This window comes from Echinops telfairi, unplaced genomic scaffold, assembly GCF_000313985.2.
Source record: "Echinops telfairi isolate 266 unplaced genomic scaffold, ASM31398v2 ScPeMD7_7;HRSCAF=31, whole genome shotgun sequence".
NCBI classification, from domain to species: domain Eukaryota; kingdom Metazoa; phylum Chordata; class Mammalia; order Afrosoricida; family Tenrecidae; genus Echinops; species Echinops telfairi.
Window position 1 is genome coordinate 24,818,980 of NW_022103904.1, and position 15,562 is coordinate 24,834,541.

Below are 15,562 nucleotides of genomic sequence, written 5' to 3' on the forward strand. Positions count from 1 at the left end.
TTGTTTGTTTGCTTGGGGTCTTCTGATGCCTGTTACCTGATCCCATTGACACCTCATGATCACACAGGCTGGTGTGCTTCTTCCAGGTGGGCTTGTTGCTTCTCTGCTAGATGGCCACTTGTTTAACTTCAGGCCTTTAAGACTCCAGATGCTGTATCTTTTGACAGCCAGGCACCATCAGCTTTCTTCACTACATTAACTTATGCACCCATTTTGCCTTCAGCGATCCTGCCAGGAGGGTGAGCATCACAGAATGCCAGTTTGTTAGAACAAAGTGTTCTTGTGTTGAGGCAGGGATTGAACAGAAGCCCAAAGTCTGTCCACTACCTCAGTTAATTGCCATATAAATATATGTACATAGGCCAATACCTCTATTTTTATGAATTAATGTATTTATATATGTACACACCTGTTTATACTTCTATCCATAGCCTTGCTTCCTAGATCTTTCCTCTGTTTCCTTTTATCTTCCTCCTGCCCCACCATCACGCTCATCCTACTTCCGCCTCTTAGTAATTCCTCTCAGCCAGATTGCTGTTGCTCCAACACCCCCAGGATCTCTATGTCCTCCTCATTGTTGATTTTCATTCCCCAGTTGTTCCCCGTCTATGGCGTTGTTTGCTCACTTCTCCCTTGCCCCTGCCTCCTCCTCCCTCCAAGTCCCTCTGGGACCACGGGTCCATTGCTTTTTCCTCGCACTTGCTTTCCATGCCTATCTTTTGTAGGTAGGCATAACCAACAATAACGGAGACAAAGGGAACAAAAGATTGAATAAAAAGAGAAAACAGATATAATTACTAGGAAAAAAACAAAAGAGCATACCTAATTCCAGGTCTGTCCACTGATCTTTGTCACTATCTCCCCCATGGTCCTGCGAGAGTTCTGGGAACTGCCCCTCCTAGCCTCTAGTCTATTTGGGGGGCTCCCCAGGGACTTTGTGGCGTGGCTTTGCTCCTGTTGCTGATCTGTTTTGTTCCCTTCTTGGTTCGCCCCACTGTGGGGGTTTAGACAGGACTAACTCTCTGCCGTGTGTCCCCAGCATTGTCCTCTGTCGCAGTATGCTCCAGTGAGGGGACACCATGTCTCGAGCTGTAGTCAGCCCTACAGTCCTCTCTGTGCTTTAGCAGCTCCGTGCAGGGACGTCGCCCTCCAGGCTTGGTGTGCCAATGACCCTCACTCTCTTTTTCTTTCTTCATTTGCTTCCGTGGGGGCATGGCAGGCAGGCCCATCCCCAACCTGTAGGTTTACTGTTGTCCTCTGTAACACATACTTCTAGGGAAGGGGTCAGCTTGGTTCTGATTGGGGCCGGCTCTGTAGCCCACTCCCAATTCTGTGGAGACATAATCAATACTCTCCTCCTGGGTGGGTTAGTGCCCTGCTACCCTAATGCCATTGTCTCCCCACCCCCCTTTTCTTTCCCTCCTTTTCTCCCTCCACCTTCCTTCTTTTCCCCTTTGTGTTGGAATAGCACATATATGATTTTTAAACAAAACAATAATAAAATCATATCTAGTGCCTAACAGGATAAAACTAAATAAATTGCATACAACTCAAAATGTGTCAGGTTCATTTAAACAGTCTATAAACAAACAAAACAAAAATATTCTCTACTTAACAATTTCAGTTATGTGAACACTTACACCATAATCCTATGAACATACTCCCCAACCTATGAAAGTTTGTAAACCAGCCACTAAATGCCTTTGTCACCCCAATTTTGGGTATCCAATTTCTATACTGTCTACTTATGTGAACCCAGTGCTCTGAGGAGACAAGCATGTTCTTTGATGTGAAGAATCTTCATTCCAGTTGGAACCTTGTGAGTCTGCATCCATCAGCAAAGTCACATCAGGACAGGCCATCCATAATGTCAGCACCAATATGCACCAATTCACAGGCTTAAAAATCTCCATCTGGTCAGGGTCTGGTCAACTCAATGTGGGACGCCACCTCACTTAGCCTCACCAAGGCGCCCATTGGCCGCCTCGCCTTTTGATCATGGGCCCCGTCACAAATTCTCTACAGCCCTACCCCCCTTGAGCTAGGTCATGACATAGCCAAGGTTCTACACAACTCTTTAAACTTCAGAACAGCCAACCCGCTCTTGTCTTCTCTAGTCCCTGTGAACCAGGTCCCTTTGTCCCGTCTAATTGTTCAAGCTAGGCTTGGGGAAGGGGAGAGACGGCTGAATGGCAAAAAGGGCAGCTGTTTACAGCTGACTCTCATGGGCCCTGTGTGGGTGCCTCAAACACTAGGCCTCTCTGGCTGGAACTGGTAGCACAGGCCATCCTTCTCCCTTGGTGCCCCCCCCTCGCCTGCCCCCCCTCCCAATGCACCTCTGACCTTTTTCTACCATGGTCTCTTCTACCTTCACAAGGACTCCTGGACAGGAGTCTCACAAAACAACACTGGGGCAGCATTCCTTTGGTGGGTTCCTGTCACAATCTATTTCCCCAAAACACACAGCTGAGTTAGTGTGCTGCCTGTGAATCACTGTGCTGGGTGCTGGGTGTGCTGGGGGTAGAGATCTGAGGCCAGATGTCAAGGGGTGTGAAGGGGACATGTATGTAAAAGGCACACATGTAAAAAGTATGAATGTGGCATTGTCAGAACCTCCATAAGGTAGGCTTCCTGGAGGGGCTATGTCTTGCGGGATAAACAGGAATTGTGGAGGGCAATGAGGCAAGGAGAGACATTCCCGGCAGAGAAACAGCGTGTACTACAGAAGGAAGCCAAAGGCCTACGGAGAGTTCTACAGGATGTTTAATCTGTCTTCAGTATTGGGTCCAAAAGAGGAAGAGGTGGAATTTTGTGGTTCTATCCTTTAGCTGGTAATAACAAATGATATCAGGAACCCTGATGACGCAGTGGTTACGCATAGGACAGTGGTTGGAAACCACCAGCCAGTCTGTAGGAGAAAGATGAGGCTTTCCATTCCCATAAAGAGTTACAGCCTCAGAAACCCAGTTCTACCCTGCCCTATCGGGTCGCTATGAGTCGGAAACAACTGGATGGCAATAAGTTTGGAGTTCGGGCTGTTTTTAATGAAGGATTGTATTAGTCTAGGTACTTTGGAGAAACAAATCCACGGCGACTCACTTATAAGAGAGAGTTTTATGTAAAGAAAAGGTGCATCACGAAAACATCCCAACTCAATGCTGCCCAAGCCCACAAGTCCAACATTAACCCATTAACCCAACACCAGTCCACAAAGTCCTCCACCTCACAAAACAGAGGCAATGATGCCAACTGCAGGAGGAAAGCTGAGTCCGTGAACGTGTAAGCATCTCAGCACTGGCAGGGGTCTCCACACGGCTGCTCCAGCACCCAGGGCTGCATCGGGATAGATCCATGCGGCTTCTCCTTGGGGATGTCTTGTAGGAAATCCATCTTGCAAGCTGAAGCAGAGAACTGCTAAGGCAGCTGCACCCGATGCAACCATCACAAAACAAGAGACCCGAGAACTAGAAAGGCGAGGCTTCACCACCCATTTATCCCTCCGCCTTTCAACCAGCACCACATGTGATTATCGGCCAGGCTGGCACAATTAACTAACTCAAGGATGTTATCAAATGTAAGTGTTAGGACGATCACTCTGTATAGTGAAGTGTGAGCTGGATGGCAGGCAGATGAGAAAGGAGAGCAGGAGTCCCTGGCTAAGTCAGCGCTCATCTTGGATGAGAGGATTAAGTGGATTTAAGAGATCTTTAGGACACAAACCCACGGGGCAAGGTGACCAACTGGCTATGAGGCAAAAGGAAGAGGAAGGAGGCAGAGACTGTATCATTATCTATTTACAAAGTGCTTACCAAGTGCTGGGCGCCCTGGTGCCAGAGTGGCTCCACATCGGGCTGCTAACCACAAGGTTGGTAGTTTGAAACTAGCAGCCCCTCCATGGGAGAAAGCTTATCTTTCCATTTCCCTGGAGAGTTACCGTCTCAGAGCCCACAGGGCAGGTCTACCTTACAGGGCCACTCTGAGTCAGAATCAACCCCATGGCAGTGCGATTTTCAGTTTACCAAGTGTACATGAAGGCTTTCCATGAAGTGCCTATTTAATCCTCAGAAGAATTCTCTGAGGTAGATATCAACCCCATTTAATGGATGAGCCCACAGAGGCACAGAGAGGTTAAGTAACTTGCCCAAGCACACACTACTACTAAGAGGGCCAGGATTCAACTACAACCTGTTTGTACCACTACATTATTCCTTAGTTTGCTGCCTTGATGTAACCAAAACGGGGAAAACAGGAGCACAAGAACAGACTCCCCACCCCCTCTAGACACCCAGCCTCCTCTCCCAACCCACCACACACACCACACCACCAGCACCCCCCTCCCCCCAAACACAAACTTCAGTAGGTGTGAGAGAGGACAATGTGATGATTTCAGTGTTAAACATTCCAAATTTGAACCATTTGTTAGAAATGTGATTGGACAGGAAATGGCCTCATTTTGTAAACGAAAAAACTGAGATGGAGTAACTGAGTGGCAACAAGGTACAACGACCTGGTATGAGGGATTTGGATGCCCCCAGGTCTCCCTGATTCCAAAGCTCTGCCGCTCCCACTGCGTCTCATAAACTCACCCCGATTTTTAAATGTCAACCACAATTATGGCTCAGAGTCATTTAATCAACCCTCAAGGCATTCTGGCTGAGTCACCGTGACGTTCACGTGGCTGGGCCAGAGCAGGATCTGAGGATGGCTCACAGCAGGATTTTCCCAGACCACTGAAGACCCTTCCTAGACTGGTCTCATAATCAGGAGTGTTACTGAAACTCCCAGGAACTCTGACCACGGACAAATCTGGAAGATACAGAAGAGATCTTCTTCCCAAAGCTTTGCTTTGGCACTGGGAATTCAGGGATTTTGAAAGTAGAGCTGATATTTTGATGACAGCTGAGCTTTTTAAGGATTTGGGGAGCTACATTGTCTGAAGGAGAGAGAACACTCACTTTGTGGTACTGATGCTATTTATCTGGTCTCCTATTAAACCCTTCCTCGGAGGAGAGCTGGTGGATTAGTGAGTCCCAGGGGCATAGTGGTCACAAGTTGGGCTCCTAACCACAAGGTTAGCAGTTTGAAACCACCAACTGCTCCACAGAAGAAAGATGGGGCTTTGTACTCCCATGAAGAGTTAGTCTCAGAAATCCACAGGGCAGTTCTACACTATCCTATAGGGTCGCTCAGGTAAGAATTAACTTGATGGTAGTGAGTTTTTCGGTTTTGGTTGGTGGAGGACTTCATTGTTATAGAGCAGAACTCTGACCTTTGTGAGTATAATTGTTCCTTGTTGAAACGTGAAGTTAGGCTTTAATGAGGTATGAGTAAGGGGATTGCTAGTTTGCTCTTCTTGGCTCTGGGTTCTTGTCCTGTGCCGGGATCATCCCCAATATAAACGTTACTCCACAGTCCCTCCAGGCTAGTTCAGTGCCACAAGCGAGGGGTGGTCAGGTGGTCAGTGCCACAAGCGAGGGGTGGTCAGGTGGTCAGTGCCACAAGCGAGGGGTGGTCAGGCCACGAACTTTAAACATACAATTCACCTTGACTGTCCTGCATTCTTAAGTGTTCAATCTTTTTTAAAACAAACAAGCAGACCAAACCTTTACTTTTGCTACTACAAAACCCCTAACCATTATATATTTAAAAAGCAAACAGCCTTTTTTGTTGTTTTCATGTCTCTTCCTGTCCCATCACCAAACAATGTAATCATTCTCTTCTCATCTTTAGTCAGTCAGGCTAGTTTTAAAAGAGGATTGGCTGCTCTACAATTGGACAGTGTTCAGTGGCATCTACCTCCACATCTGTAGACCACCTACCGACCACCCCAATATTTGATATCGCTCACTTGCCCATGCTGCTTCTTTCTAAAACCAGGTGTGTCGCTGTCAGGGGAAATCTCATTCCAGTGCGTGGCCGCCATTACTGGGAGGTCGAGGTGGATGAGCGCTTGGACTATACTGTCGGCGTGGCCTTTGAAGGCATCCCTAAACAGGAAGACCTGGGCACAGACCGCCGCTCTTGGTGCATGAGGCACACGTTTGCATCATCAAGGTGAGTTAACACCGGTCCAGACAAGATGAAATTTTACTTCCAAAAGACTCAAACAAGCAGTGCCCACTCACAATAACTAAATCCCACATTATGGCTCAGAGTCATTCCATCAACCCTGATGGAATTTAGCAAAAGTACTTTGCAAAAAGATTCTAAGGTGTTTTAAGACTTGCCTCCAGCCACTTTCTCTTAAAGTCCAGATGAGAAGAGAAAGAGCAGCTTTGGGCTACTTTTGAGATTAAAATGGCTAACATTCATGGACAGCTGATTGTACATGGCAAGCACTACTCTACACCCTTCCGTGATTATCTCCATTTACCACGCACAATTGGTTATCCTATTTAAAAACACGAGAAAGCTGTAACTCACAGTAGGCCACCCAATGTGGACTTCAGAGCGTGGAGTCACAACCAGGGAAGTCTAGGTGCAAAGACAGCGTCCTTAACCACTATGTGATTAGATTATTAAATGAAAATAATTAGTCTTAAAGATTGGTTTTTCAGTTAATGTAGGCGGGAGGCTTAATGACTACTTTCGGTCTGCTTCTGCTGCTAAGCATTGTCTTTACCCAAGGGGATGGTTCTGGAGTAGATCCATAAAGCAGGGGGAAATCCCATCATGTCCAGGACAATGGACTTTTCCAGATTTGAAAGGTTATGGCCCCAACTCCCTTTGCCTTGAAGACTGGAAAACAAGACAACACCGTGCTCCCAGCCCCGCCGCGGTCCTCCTTGTATTGGGAGCCTCTGAGCTTTGCTGGGTCCTGCTCGTGTTTCACCTGCACTGCTTGTGCCCGTGACCCTCCCGTACGGTTATGGATTTGTCTAATCCAAGACAAATAGGGAAATCCGTTTTCCTCCTGACAAGCTATTTAAACTATAGTGGATCCTACTAAACCTCCGATGCTATTTACAGGATATAGATATGAGAGGGCTATTGTAAAGCTCATGGGAAAATTTTGAAGCCCTTTTGCATTTATTAAACCATATCTTTTATTTGGGCATTGCCCCCTGAAATAACACTAAAAACTAAAAAGTCCTCTCCTTTGGAAAGGGAGAATCCAGGGTCAGGAAGGCTGAGAGAACAGGAAGGAAGAAAGTAGGCGTGTGTGTGGGAGAAGGACGGAGACAAAATACAGGAGTGGATCAAAGAGGGAAGAAAGAACAAGGAAAGGGAGAGACAGGCCAAAGGCTAGTGGAGACATTTCCTGCCGCCCTGTCTTGGAAAGGTGTCACAATGTGTGTCTTATGAGTGGAGGGGAACGTGCGGTGTCCAACCTCAGCTCTGACATTTCAGTTCATAGCTCTCTTGATGTAGGAGGGACGGTGGAAGGGGGGTGTCATTGGCTTCCAGTGGCTGCTCAGTTGAGGAGAGAAGCTAAGAGGGCCATCAGGTGAGCTGGGGGAGTGACAGGCTGGTCTGCTCTGGCCCCCTTGTTCAGATCAGATTCCAAGTGTTCCTCCCAGTTGCATGCTTAAATGCTCCCAGTGCTCTTCAAATGTCAGTAGGTAGCAGAGTTAGAAAATTTCTGTAGCTGTTCCCCCTACCCCCCCCCCCCCAAAGCAGTTTCAAAGCACATGATCTTCAGAGCATGGGTAGAGGGAGCTGGTGCCACATAGCGCTGAGCAGGCCCACTGCATACTCCCTCCCGGCACTCATTGCAAGGCCAAGAACTGGTCGTCTTAAGGGAGCTTATACACAGCATCACCTACTCTAAGAGATACATTTGTTCAGTTTGCCTGTTTCCAATGTCTTCATTACAAACGACTTTGGAATCCAAATGTTTAAAACTTATCTAATTCTCTGCCAATCTTGATGCAATCTGAGTTTCTAATACACTATGTAAGTTTCTTAGGCTAAGAAATCACTCAAGAACAAATCGTTTTAAAATGAGAATTTCTTAAGACAAATGTTCGAGAGGGGAGTGTTGGGTATGCCCTGCTATCTGGGGAGTCAGTTCATGAAAGAAACTAGCACAGAGGAGTATTTGAATAAAACTAATGTGAAATGTCCTATAAGTTGACTGCTTACAGGAGGTCTGAACATCTGTTCTATCAACATTTGATTTACAGGCATAAGTATGAATTTCTACACAACAAGATGACTCCAGATATAAGAATAACAATCTCCCCAAGGAGGATTGGTGTTCTGTTAGACTACGAAAATTCCAAATTGTCATTTTTCAACGTGGACATTTCTCAACATCTGTACACATTCAATTGTCAGCTTCACCACTTTGTGCACCCGTGGTTTTCTTTGGGAAAGTCAGGGTCTCTAAAGATCCACAACGGCATTTCAATGCCCAAGCATGTCGCCTTCTATTAGACTATTCTGAGGCTCAGCTTCCTGCCTCTTGTCAGGACCTACCCATTCCCAGTCACTCCCACCTCAGCTGGTGAAAGGTACACACCCAAGCACTATGCCTGGCCCACTTCGGCCTCATTGATATTTGGCAGATGGATGGATTTGGGTCCTGCACATTATGACCTGTGTGATACTAGGTTAGTCATTACCTGTCCCAGCTATTAAGATGAAGAAGCAGACTAAATGAACTCAACAATCCTTCAAGTTGACAAATTGTTGAGAGCATCGGCACCTATCTAGTCTCCAGGCCCACAGAGCTTTGGTTGGGGGAGACAGACTGGGCAGTCATTCTTGTAGGATTAGTCAAGAACAGGCTTAAGCAGGCAAGAGGGTGCCCACAGAGAGGACCCGGAAAGCCATGTCCCTTCTCTGTGGCTTTGCCATTACTGTGGAGTCAATTCCTGTAGAATTGCCCCTTGGGCTCCTACAACTGTCATCTCTGCCAAAGCACGCTGCCACATGTTTCTCAAGGAGCAGCTGGTGGGTTCCCACCGCTGACCTTTAGGCTGGCAGCCCAACAGTTAAGTGCTGTGTCACCAGGACTCCATGACCTACTCTCTTCTTTCCCCAGAGGCGGGATTGAGGTTCCCCTAAGGTACGCTCTTTAAAAACACCCAGCCCTCTCCTTCATAGCACTTGGACTCCTGTGATTTTATCGTTACTTCTATAATGCCTAGCTCCAGGAAAGCAGGGGCAGTGTGCCTTGTACATCACTGGATCCTCAGGTAGACTTGAATAAACGAGTCCCTTCTTCACATCAGCCACTCACTGCTCTTTCCACATGAGGGATTATGGTGCTCTTTCAAAACTACAGCCAAGGAATGGAGAAAAACCCAAAGGAAGCAGCCAGCATCTCTGGGATTAGGAAATGGAGCACTACGCGAGTGTGGAACTTCACCATGGGAGTGGGGAGGGGGGGTTCAGAAAACAAAATCTGTCATCAAGCTGATTCTAACTCATATTGACCGACCCTCTACTAGACAGAGCAGAACTGCCCCTGGAGGTTTCCAAGGCTGTAAGTCTTCGTGGGAGCAGACAGCCTTCTCTTCCTCCCACAGAGCAGCTGGTGGTTTCCAATGCTGGCTTTGCGGCTAGCAGCCCAAGCCATTACCCACTACCCACCAGGGTTCCTAGCGGGGGACAGAAGGGGAAAAGTAGAAGACATTTGTTGCAACTGATTCTTGGAACTGTGCTCTAACATAAAGACAAGCAGATCTGAAATCCAGAGTTGGATTTAATTAGGTCATTGCCGCCACTGTGCTTTATGACTTTGGAAAAGCCACATTCTTCCAGAGCTTCTGCTTCCCTTTGTACAGAAGGAAGAATAGCCTTTGTCTCACAGGATAAGGAGACTGGACGATAGACGGTGAGTGTGTGTAACAGTCTGTGACATATAGCAAACAAACATCAGCTCACCAGCGTGCAAAGCAAGCCACTTCGGAGAGCAGTGGTCTCTAGCTTGCTGGCATCCTGGACCCCACTGCCCAGCCCCATCAGCTGCACTGTTGCTTCTCCACTTCTCCAGGTGCTACGTCCAGCTCTCACAGTTAAGAGGTCACCTCTGAGTCAGGCTGTAGAACAAAGGACTCCACTGATGAATTATCGAGACACGATTTAGTGACATGCCCCAGCTATGCCTCCCCAAGCACAGATCCCCTCTATTCTTACCACTCCCAGTTTTGTGAGATGAAATCCATTTTTCCTTTAAAATTTCATGTTCTCTAGAACACTCCAAGTTTGGCACACTGTGTACCTCTCATATACTGTGTCACAGCTTTGCCTACCAGAAAAAAAAAAGCTCATACTATTGACTTTACAACTCATTCAACAATCTTGTAAGCTTGTTTTACTTACACACACACACACAATCTTGCCCTGTCAAGCTAAATCACTTACACTTACTCTAAAATAAGGAAAGTATAACAGAAACGGTGAAAGTTATAAGCAATTAAGCTTTAAGAGCACTCAAAAGTGCTCTCAGAATAAAATGTAAACAAAAGTGGTCCCAGTGTTTGAGGTAGAAACTGCAAAGCAGGAAATGTGATATAACTATAGCAGGTTTGAATTCAGAGTTCTGTCAGGCTTTCTAAGGGCCCTGGTGGTGCAGTGGGTTAAGTACTAAACATGGGCAGTGACTGACTTAAACGCAGCAGTTGGACAGTCTACTGTCAAGAGTCAGTGTCAGACACCTTATGAGCAGGTCTATCGAAGCAGGTCTATGGTGTCCTAAGAGTTGCTATGAGTTGGAATGGACTCCACAGCCACGAGTTAATAAGGAAAGCTTGACATTTCCCCACAGAACACTATCGACATATGACTTGTCAGTTTGTGTCTTTAACTACTAACATACACAAAAAGTTCTAACTGTAGGAGGCATAATAAATGCACTAAAAACTCAACAACAATATGGTTTTAATAAAATTTTATTCAACCAAGGGAAACGGTTCTAGAATTGGCTTTGATCTAGAATTGGCTTTGGCATTAAAATCCACTAAATTTAAAACTATAACCCACTTGATTAAATAAGGCGGATGACTACATGCCAGCATCATCATAATTCAGCAGAAAGAACCTTTGCTTAAGCACCTTTCTGCTATAAACAGGAAAAAAAATAATTTCAAACCAGAACTACACAAAACTTTCGCTTTTCTGGAAAATATTCCAATTCCTTAGAATATTATGAATGATCTGCTGAAACAAAATTTCAACGAGGGGCTGGATTTACCTCGAGGCCACGTCCAGTTGCAACCTGCAGATACATCTGTTAAAAAACAAAACAGAAAAAAAGTTTTAATTAAAAAAGACCATTGGAGCCATACATGGTTATTTATATGACTAAGAGTTCTTGCTAACTCTCTGGTACTACACAGTAAAAACAAAACATACCAAATCTGTTCATTTCTTAGCCCTAGCTGTACTGCTTTATAGCTCAAATGACTCGGGCACATAGGAAGCTTCAGCTTGCCGTGTTAGCAAAGAGGAAAGCAGGCAGGTCAGTTAGAGACGTATTCCATGAGTTCCCTGTGTCTCTCTCCACCCTTTTGCACCTATAAACTTACGAGTCCCATTTTTCAATAATAAGATGATGGGAAGTATCCAATTACTGCTGCCAGGTAAGTAGGTCCTGAACTCTTTGGTAAAGCAAATCACTCTAACTGCTGTTCAGGCATACTCAATAGTTACAGTAACTACAACAATATGGTACCGACCGATAAACGAATCAATGGCAACAAAATGGAAAACCCAGAAATAGACCCACATAAATACGCCAAATTTATTTTTGACAAAGGTGCAAAAGCAATTAAATCTTAATATAAACATCGTAACAGAACATTCAAAAGTTCCTTAAAAAAGCGGGGCAGGCCTTATTAGAAAGCTGGTTAGAGACGGAATATAAAACGACATTGGTTTCTGATAAAAATCTAATTATCTTTTATTTGAAAAAGTGTTTAATGTAGAAACTGTTGAGATGGCAAGTTTTGTTATGTACACTTTCAACATAATAAAAAAATTGTCATTAGTATAAAGCCTGGACGCGGACCTCATCGTGCTCTAGCAGAGAGACTGGTGTGTTTGAACTGCTGACCCTGTGATTAACAGCCCAACACCTAAGTCACTATACCACTGGAGCTCCTTTTCACAACCCAAACACCCATTCAATTAAGGGGGTGAAGGCCAGGGAGGGAGAAGGAAGATACAAAAATCACTATCCAAAGGCATGGGCACTGGGGCCCTTTTCTTAATACTGCTGTCTCCTTTGGTTAAACTCCTAATCTTACACAATTCACACACTGCGAGGTGCACACAGCACAAGTTACTGTGATGTGGCCTTCCTCTCTACAGGCATTGAGTCAACAACTGACGCATCACAACCTGTGGTACAGGGTTCAACGGCCCCTGTGAGTTTCTGAGACTGTCACTCTTTATGGGAGGGAGTAGGCAGCCATGTCTTTCCAAGAACTTAGCTGCCAGAAAACCTTCCTGGGCTCTGCGGGAGGAAAGGTCTCCTCCTCCCTATACCAAAAGATTTCTCCAATTTCTAGTCCCCTTTCTGGCAATGAGTACAGTCAGATTTTCATAGGCTCCTTAAGTCTTCCTCCCCGCTTTCTCATCTATAAACCGACTATTCCTGTTTCCTGGAGTAGGACGATGGTGGGAAGTGTCAAGTTGCTGTTGGTAGATATGTAAGTCTTGAATATATTTCGTTCACAAGACCTGTTCTATCTACCTTTTCATTTTGGAGACTAGAAGCAGAGCCAGCTTGACTTCAAGGACTCTCTTTTCTTAGTCTCCAGAAGAACATGACCAAGTGCAGCTTTTAAAACACTGTCTTCAAGCATGCCGGGATATTCAAAGAAAGCTAATTTAGTGAATTCTGTGACCGTGGAGACCAATGTAGGATGGAAACCTGTCAGAGATGAGAACTCAAATGCTTTCCTCTAAAATAAACTAGAGGAAAGTGGTTAGACTGCACCCTGTCAGTCAGGAAACTGACAAAACTGTACTTTTATAACACCATGTTTGCCTGCTTCACAGCAACTAATTGTTAATGAAACTAAAATCAAGATGTGTGTGATTTGGAAAAGTACCTGCAGCAGGTCAACCTCTGTTCCATCAGTCAGGACATCTAAAATGAACACGGCACTGACCTCTTCTTTCTCTAACAGAGTGGCTGACGGGTGTGTTTGAACTGCTGACCTTGTAGTTAGCAGCCCAGCACATATCCCAGTAGGCCACCATAGCTCCTTTATACATCGCAAACAGCCATTCAGTTACAGGGCCAGGGAGGGAGAAAAAATACACAAGAATCACTATCCAAAGGTAAGGATAAAAGTGAAAGTTACTCGAGGTGGCCTTTTGTGTAGTTTACAATTTTACGCCACTCAAAAGAGGGGGCTTCAGAAAGTTCGTGGGAAAATGGGAGCTAAAAGCGAATGGGATTGCAGCCCTTGTAGCTGGAATGGACCTCCCCATCCACTTGACCAACATTGTGTAGCTTTTTGAGAGGCACCTCTTAAAGCACTGCCTCATTTGTCCCTCTCCCAGGCTGACTTATAACCAAATAACTCACGTCTTTTAGAATATTTCAGTGGCCGTACTACAATCACTGACTTGTCTCCTCCACTTGACTGTAAGCAAATCAAAAGCTGGAACTTCGCCCAAGCAGCTCTGCTACTGAATAGTCAGACCACAGCACCAGCAGCCTCTGTGCACAAAGCTCACGTACCTGCACAGAGAAAACACACACAGAATGCCTTTCAACCCAAAGAAAAAGCTTCTTCATTATCAAGAAAAGCAGCTTTGGAATTTTTATGTTGGGAGGGCGGGAGTTTTAAAAATATACACCGGTGATGCTCAACCTTTCTTCTGCCTCCATATACCTACGGGATCTGAGAGTCCCAGGAGTAGCAGTGTTGCATGGTGACTTCAGACCTGGGGAGTGGGAAAGCGTGCTAAAGAGTGTAGCCAAAAGAAGATAGATAAGAGGGCTTCAAGTTTATGGGAAAATCTCATTATCTGTTCATTCACTTTTTCTACAAACTCTCTGAAGCTCCCTCATATGGGGTTTAAAATGTCACCCTACCCTGAATGACTTAAAAGACCATTGCACTCCCTTTTAAGGTTCATAGTTTTTGACTATTCGAAAAGAGTCCTAAGATCCACAAATGTGTGTTTTAAATGCCCGAAGCATATCGCTGGTTCCCATGGAGGCTGGTGAGCAGAAGCTGGCTTCACACTGATAGTGTACATTCAATTGACCACCTCATACTTACACTACAGCATGGTGCTACGGCTCTTAGCTACTTTTAGAATCTAAGACTTTTACAGAGAAAAGTATAGGCCAGAAAGGTAATCACACAGACTATAGGGTGATTTCCTCTTTACACACACACACACACACACACACACACACACACACACACACACCTTCCTCATAAGGATTCAACAGAGAAAGAAGCTCAGTACTGAACAGCAGTCCCCCTCCTTAAAATCAACTCTGGCCAAAATCCAAAGGAGGAATATATCAGAGCTTAAATTATGAACAGGCAGTCTGCAGACAGCTATCAGGTCACTATGAGTCACTATCAGGTCACGATTGGATGGCAGGGAGTGTGGTTTTTTGGTTTATGGATGACAGTGGAAGCCCAAAATCCAGTTGCAAGGTCCCCACATGGATAAAGCCTCTGGTGAATCCACTGTGAACATAGTGCAGGGATGTGAAAAGCCTTGTTATCAGACAGGGAGCACTATAAAGCCGGATATGGCAGATGTAACTCGGTTAAAATATAATACTTTCATCATTTAATCTCCCTTTTGACCTATTTTTAATATTTTCTACTTTCTTTTCTATTGAGGGTTTTTTGGTCTTTGTTGTGGTTGTTAGTTTGTGCTTTGTATGATTTTCTGTATGAGAAATCCAGGATTGGTAAATCTATGGAGATAGTAAATGGATTAATAATTACCTAGGGGCATGGCAGGGATGGGTGGAGGAAAATGAGCAGCTAGCAAAAATGAGTACAAGAAAAAAATGTTCTGAAATTGATTGTGGTGATGGTTGCATAACTCTTAATATGATTAAACTATTACACTGTATGATATGTGAATTATATGCCAATAAAACTATTATAAATTTACTTCATTTATAAAAATGAAGTAAAAAAACAAAAAGAAGTAAAGCCAGAAAGCTCCTTAGAAGCAAGGATGGCAAGACTTCAAAGAAAAAACAAACCAACATAACAACTCTGGTCAAATGTATGAGTATTATTTATAAGGTGCAGACCTATCGCAGGCATCCCTTACTATCAAAATCCCATCCTTTCCTGGAAACGTGCAAGATGACTAGAATTTCAGATGATGAGATTCTATTTCTCTTCCTGCTAGAAGCTCTGCTGGAACCTGTTCCGCATCATAGTTATCAGGCAAGCCTCCACTGACAGACAACAGATGGTGGTAGGCTGAGAACTGAACCTGCTCCCCATTGATCCACCACTGCCCCTTCCATAATAGTACTAAGACATCATTTGTCTTTTTCTCTTCAATTGCATGAAGATACATTAGAGTTTAACTGACATGGGAAGACATTCACAACCCTGCTAGCTAATGGAGGGTATGTTTATATATTCTTATGCTTTAAAAAACATTT

The 15,562-nt window shown here is 44.9% G+C and overlaps 1 protein-coding gene, 1 long non-coding RNA gene and 1 other non-coding gene across 3 annotated transcripts in view; 1 reads left to right on the forward strand and 2 right to left on the reverse strand.

The window, feature by feature from the left end:
- FSD2 (fibronectin type III and SPRY domain containing 2) overlaps positions 1-9,178 on the forward strand; it is a 36,270-nt gene extending 27,092 nt beyond the window's left edge. The window contains exons 11-12 of the mRNA XM_045286321.1: positions 5,878-6,054; positions 8,127-9,178. Coding sequence (XP_045142256.1) covers positions 5,878-6,054; positions 8,127-8,379 — 430 coding nt within the window. The 3' untranslated portion in view covers positions 8,380-9,178. The remainder of the gene's footprint in view (positions 1-5,877; positions 6,055-8,126) is intronic.
- Positions 9,179-10,825: 1,647 nt separating this feature from the next.
- LOC123521254 overlaps positions 10,826-15,562 on the reverse strand; it is a 6,681-nt gene continuing 1,944 nt past the window's right edge. The window contains exons 3-4 of the long non-coding RNA XR_006679724.1: positions 13,490-13,645; positions 10,826-11,179 (exon numbers count right to left, since the gene is read on the reverse strand). This is a non-coding gene — a long non-coding RNA (uncharacterized LOC123521254). The remainder of the gene's footprint in view (positions 11,180-13,489; positions 13,646-15,562) is intronic.
- Positions 12,587-12,713, reverse strand: LOC115868184. The gene has a single exon (XR_004045468.1). It is a non-coding gene; the product is annotated as a small Cajal body-specific RNA 15 (non-coding RNA).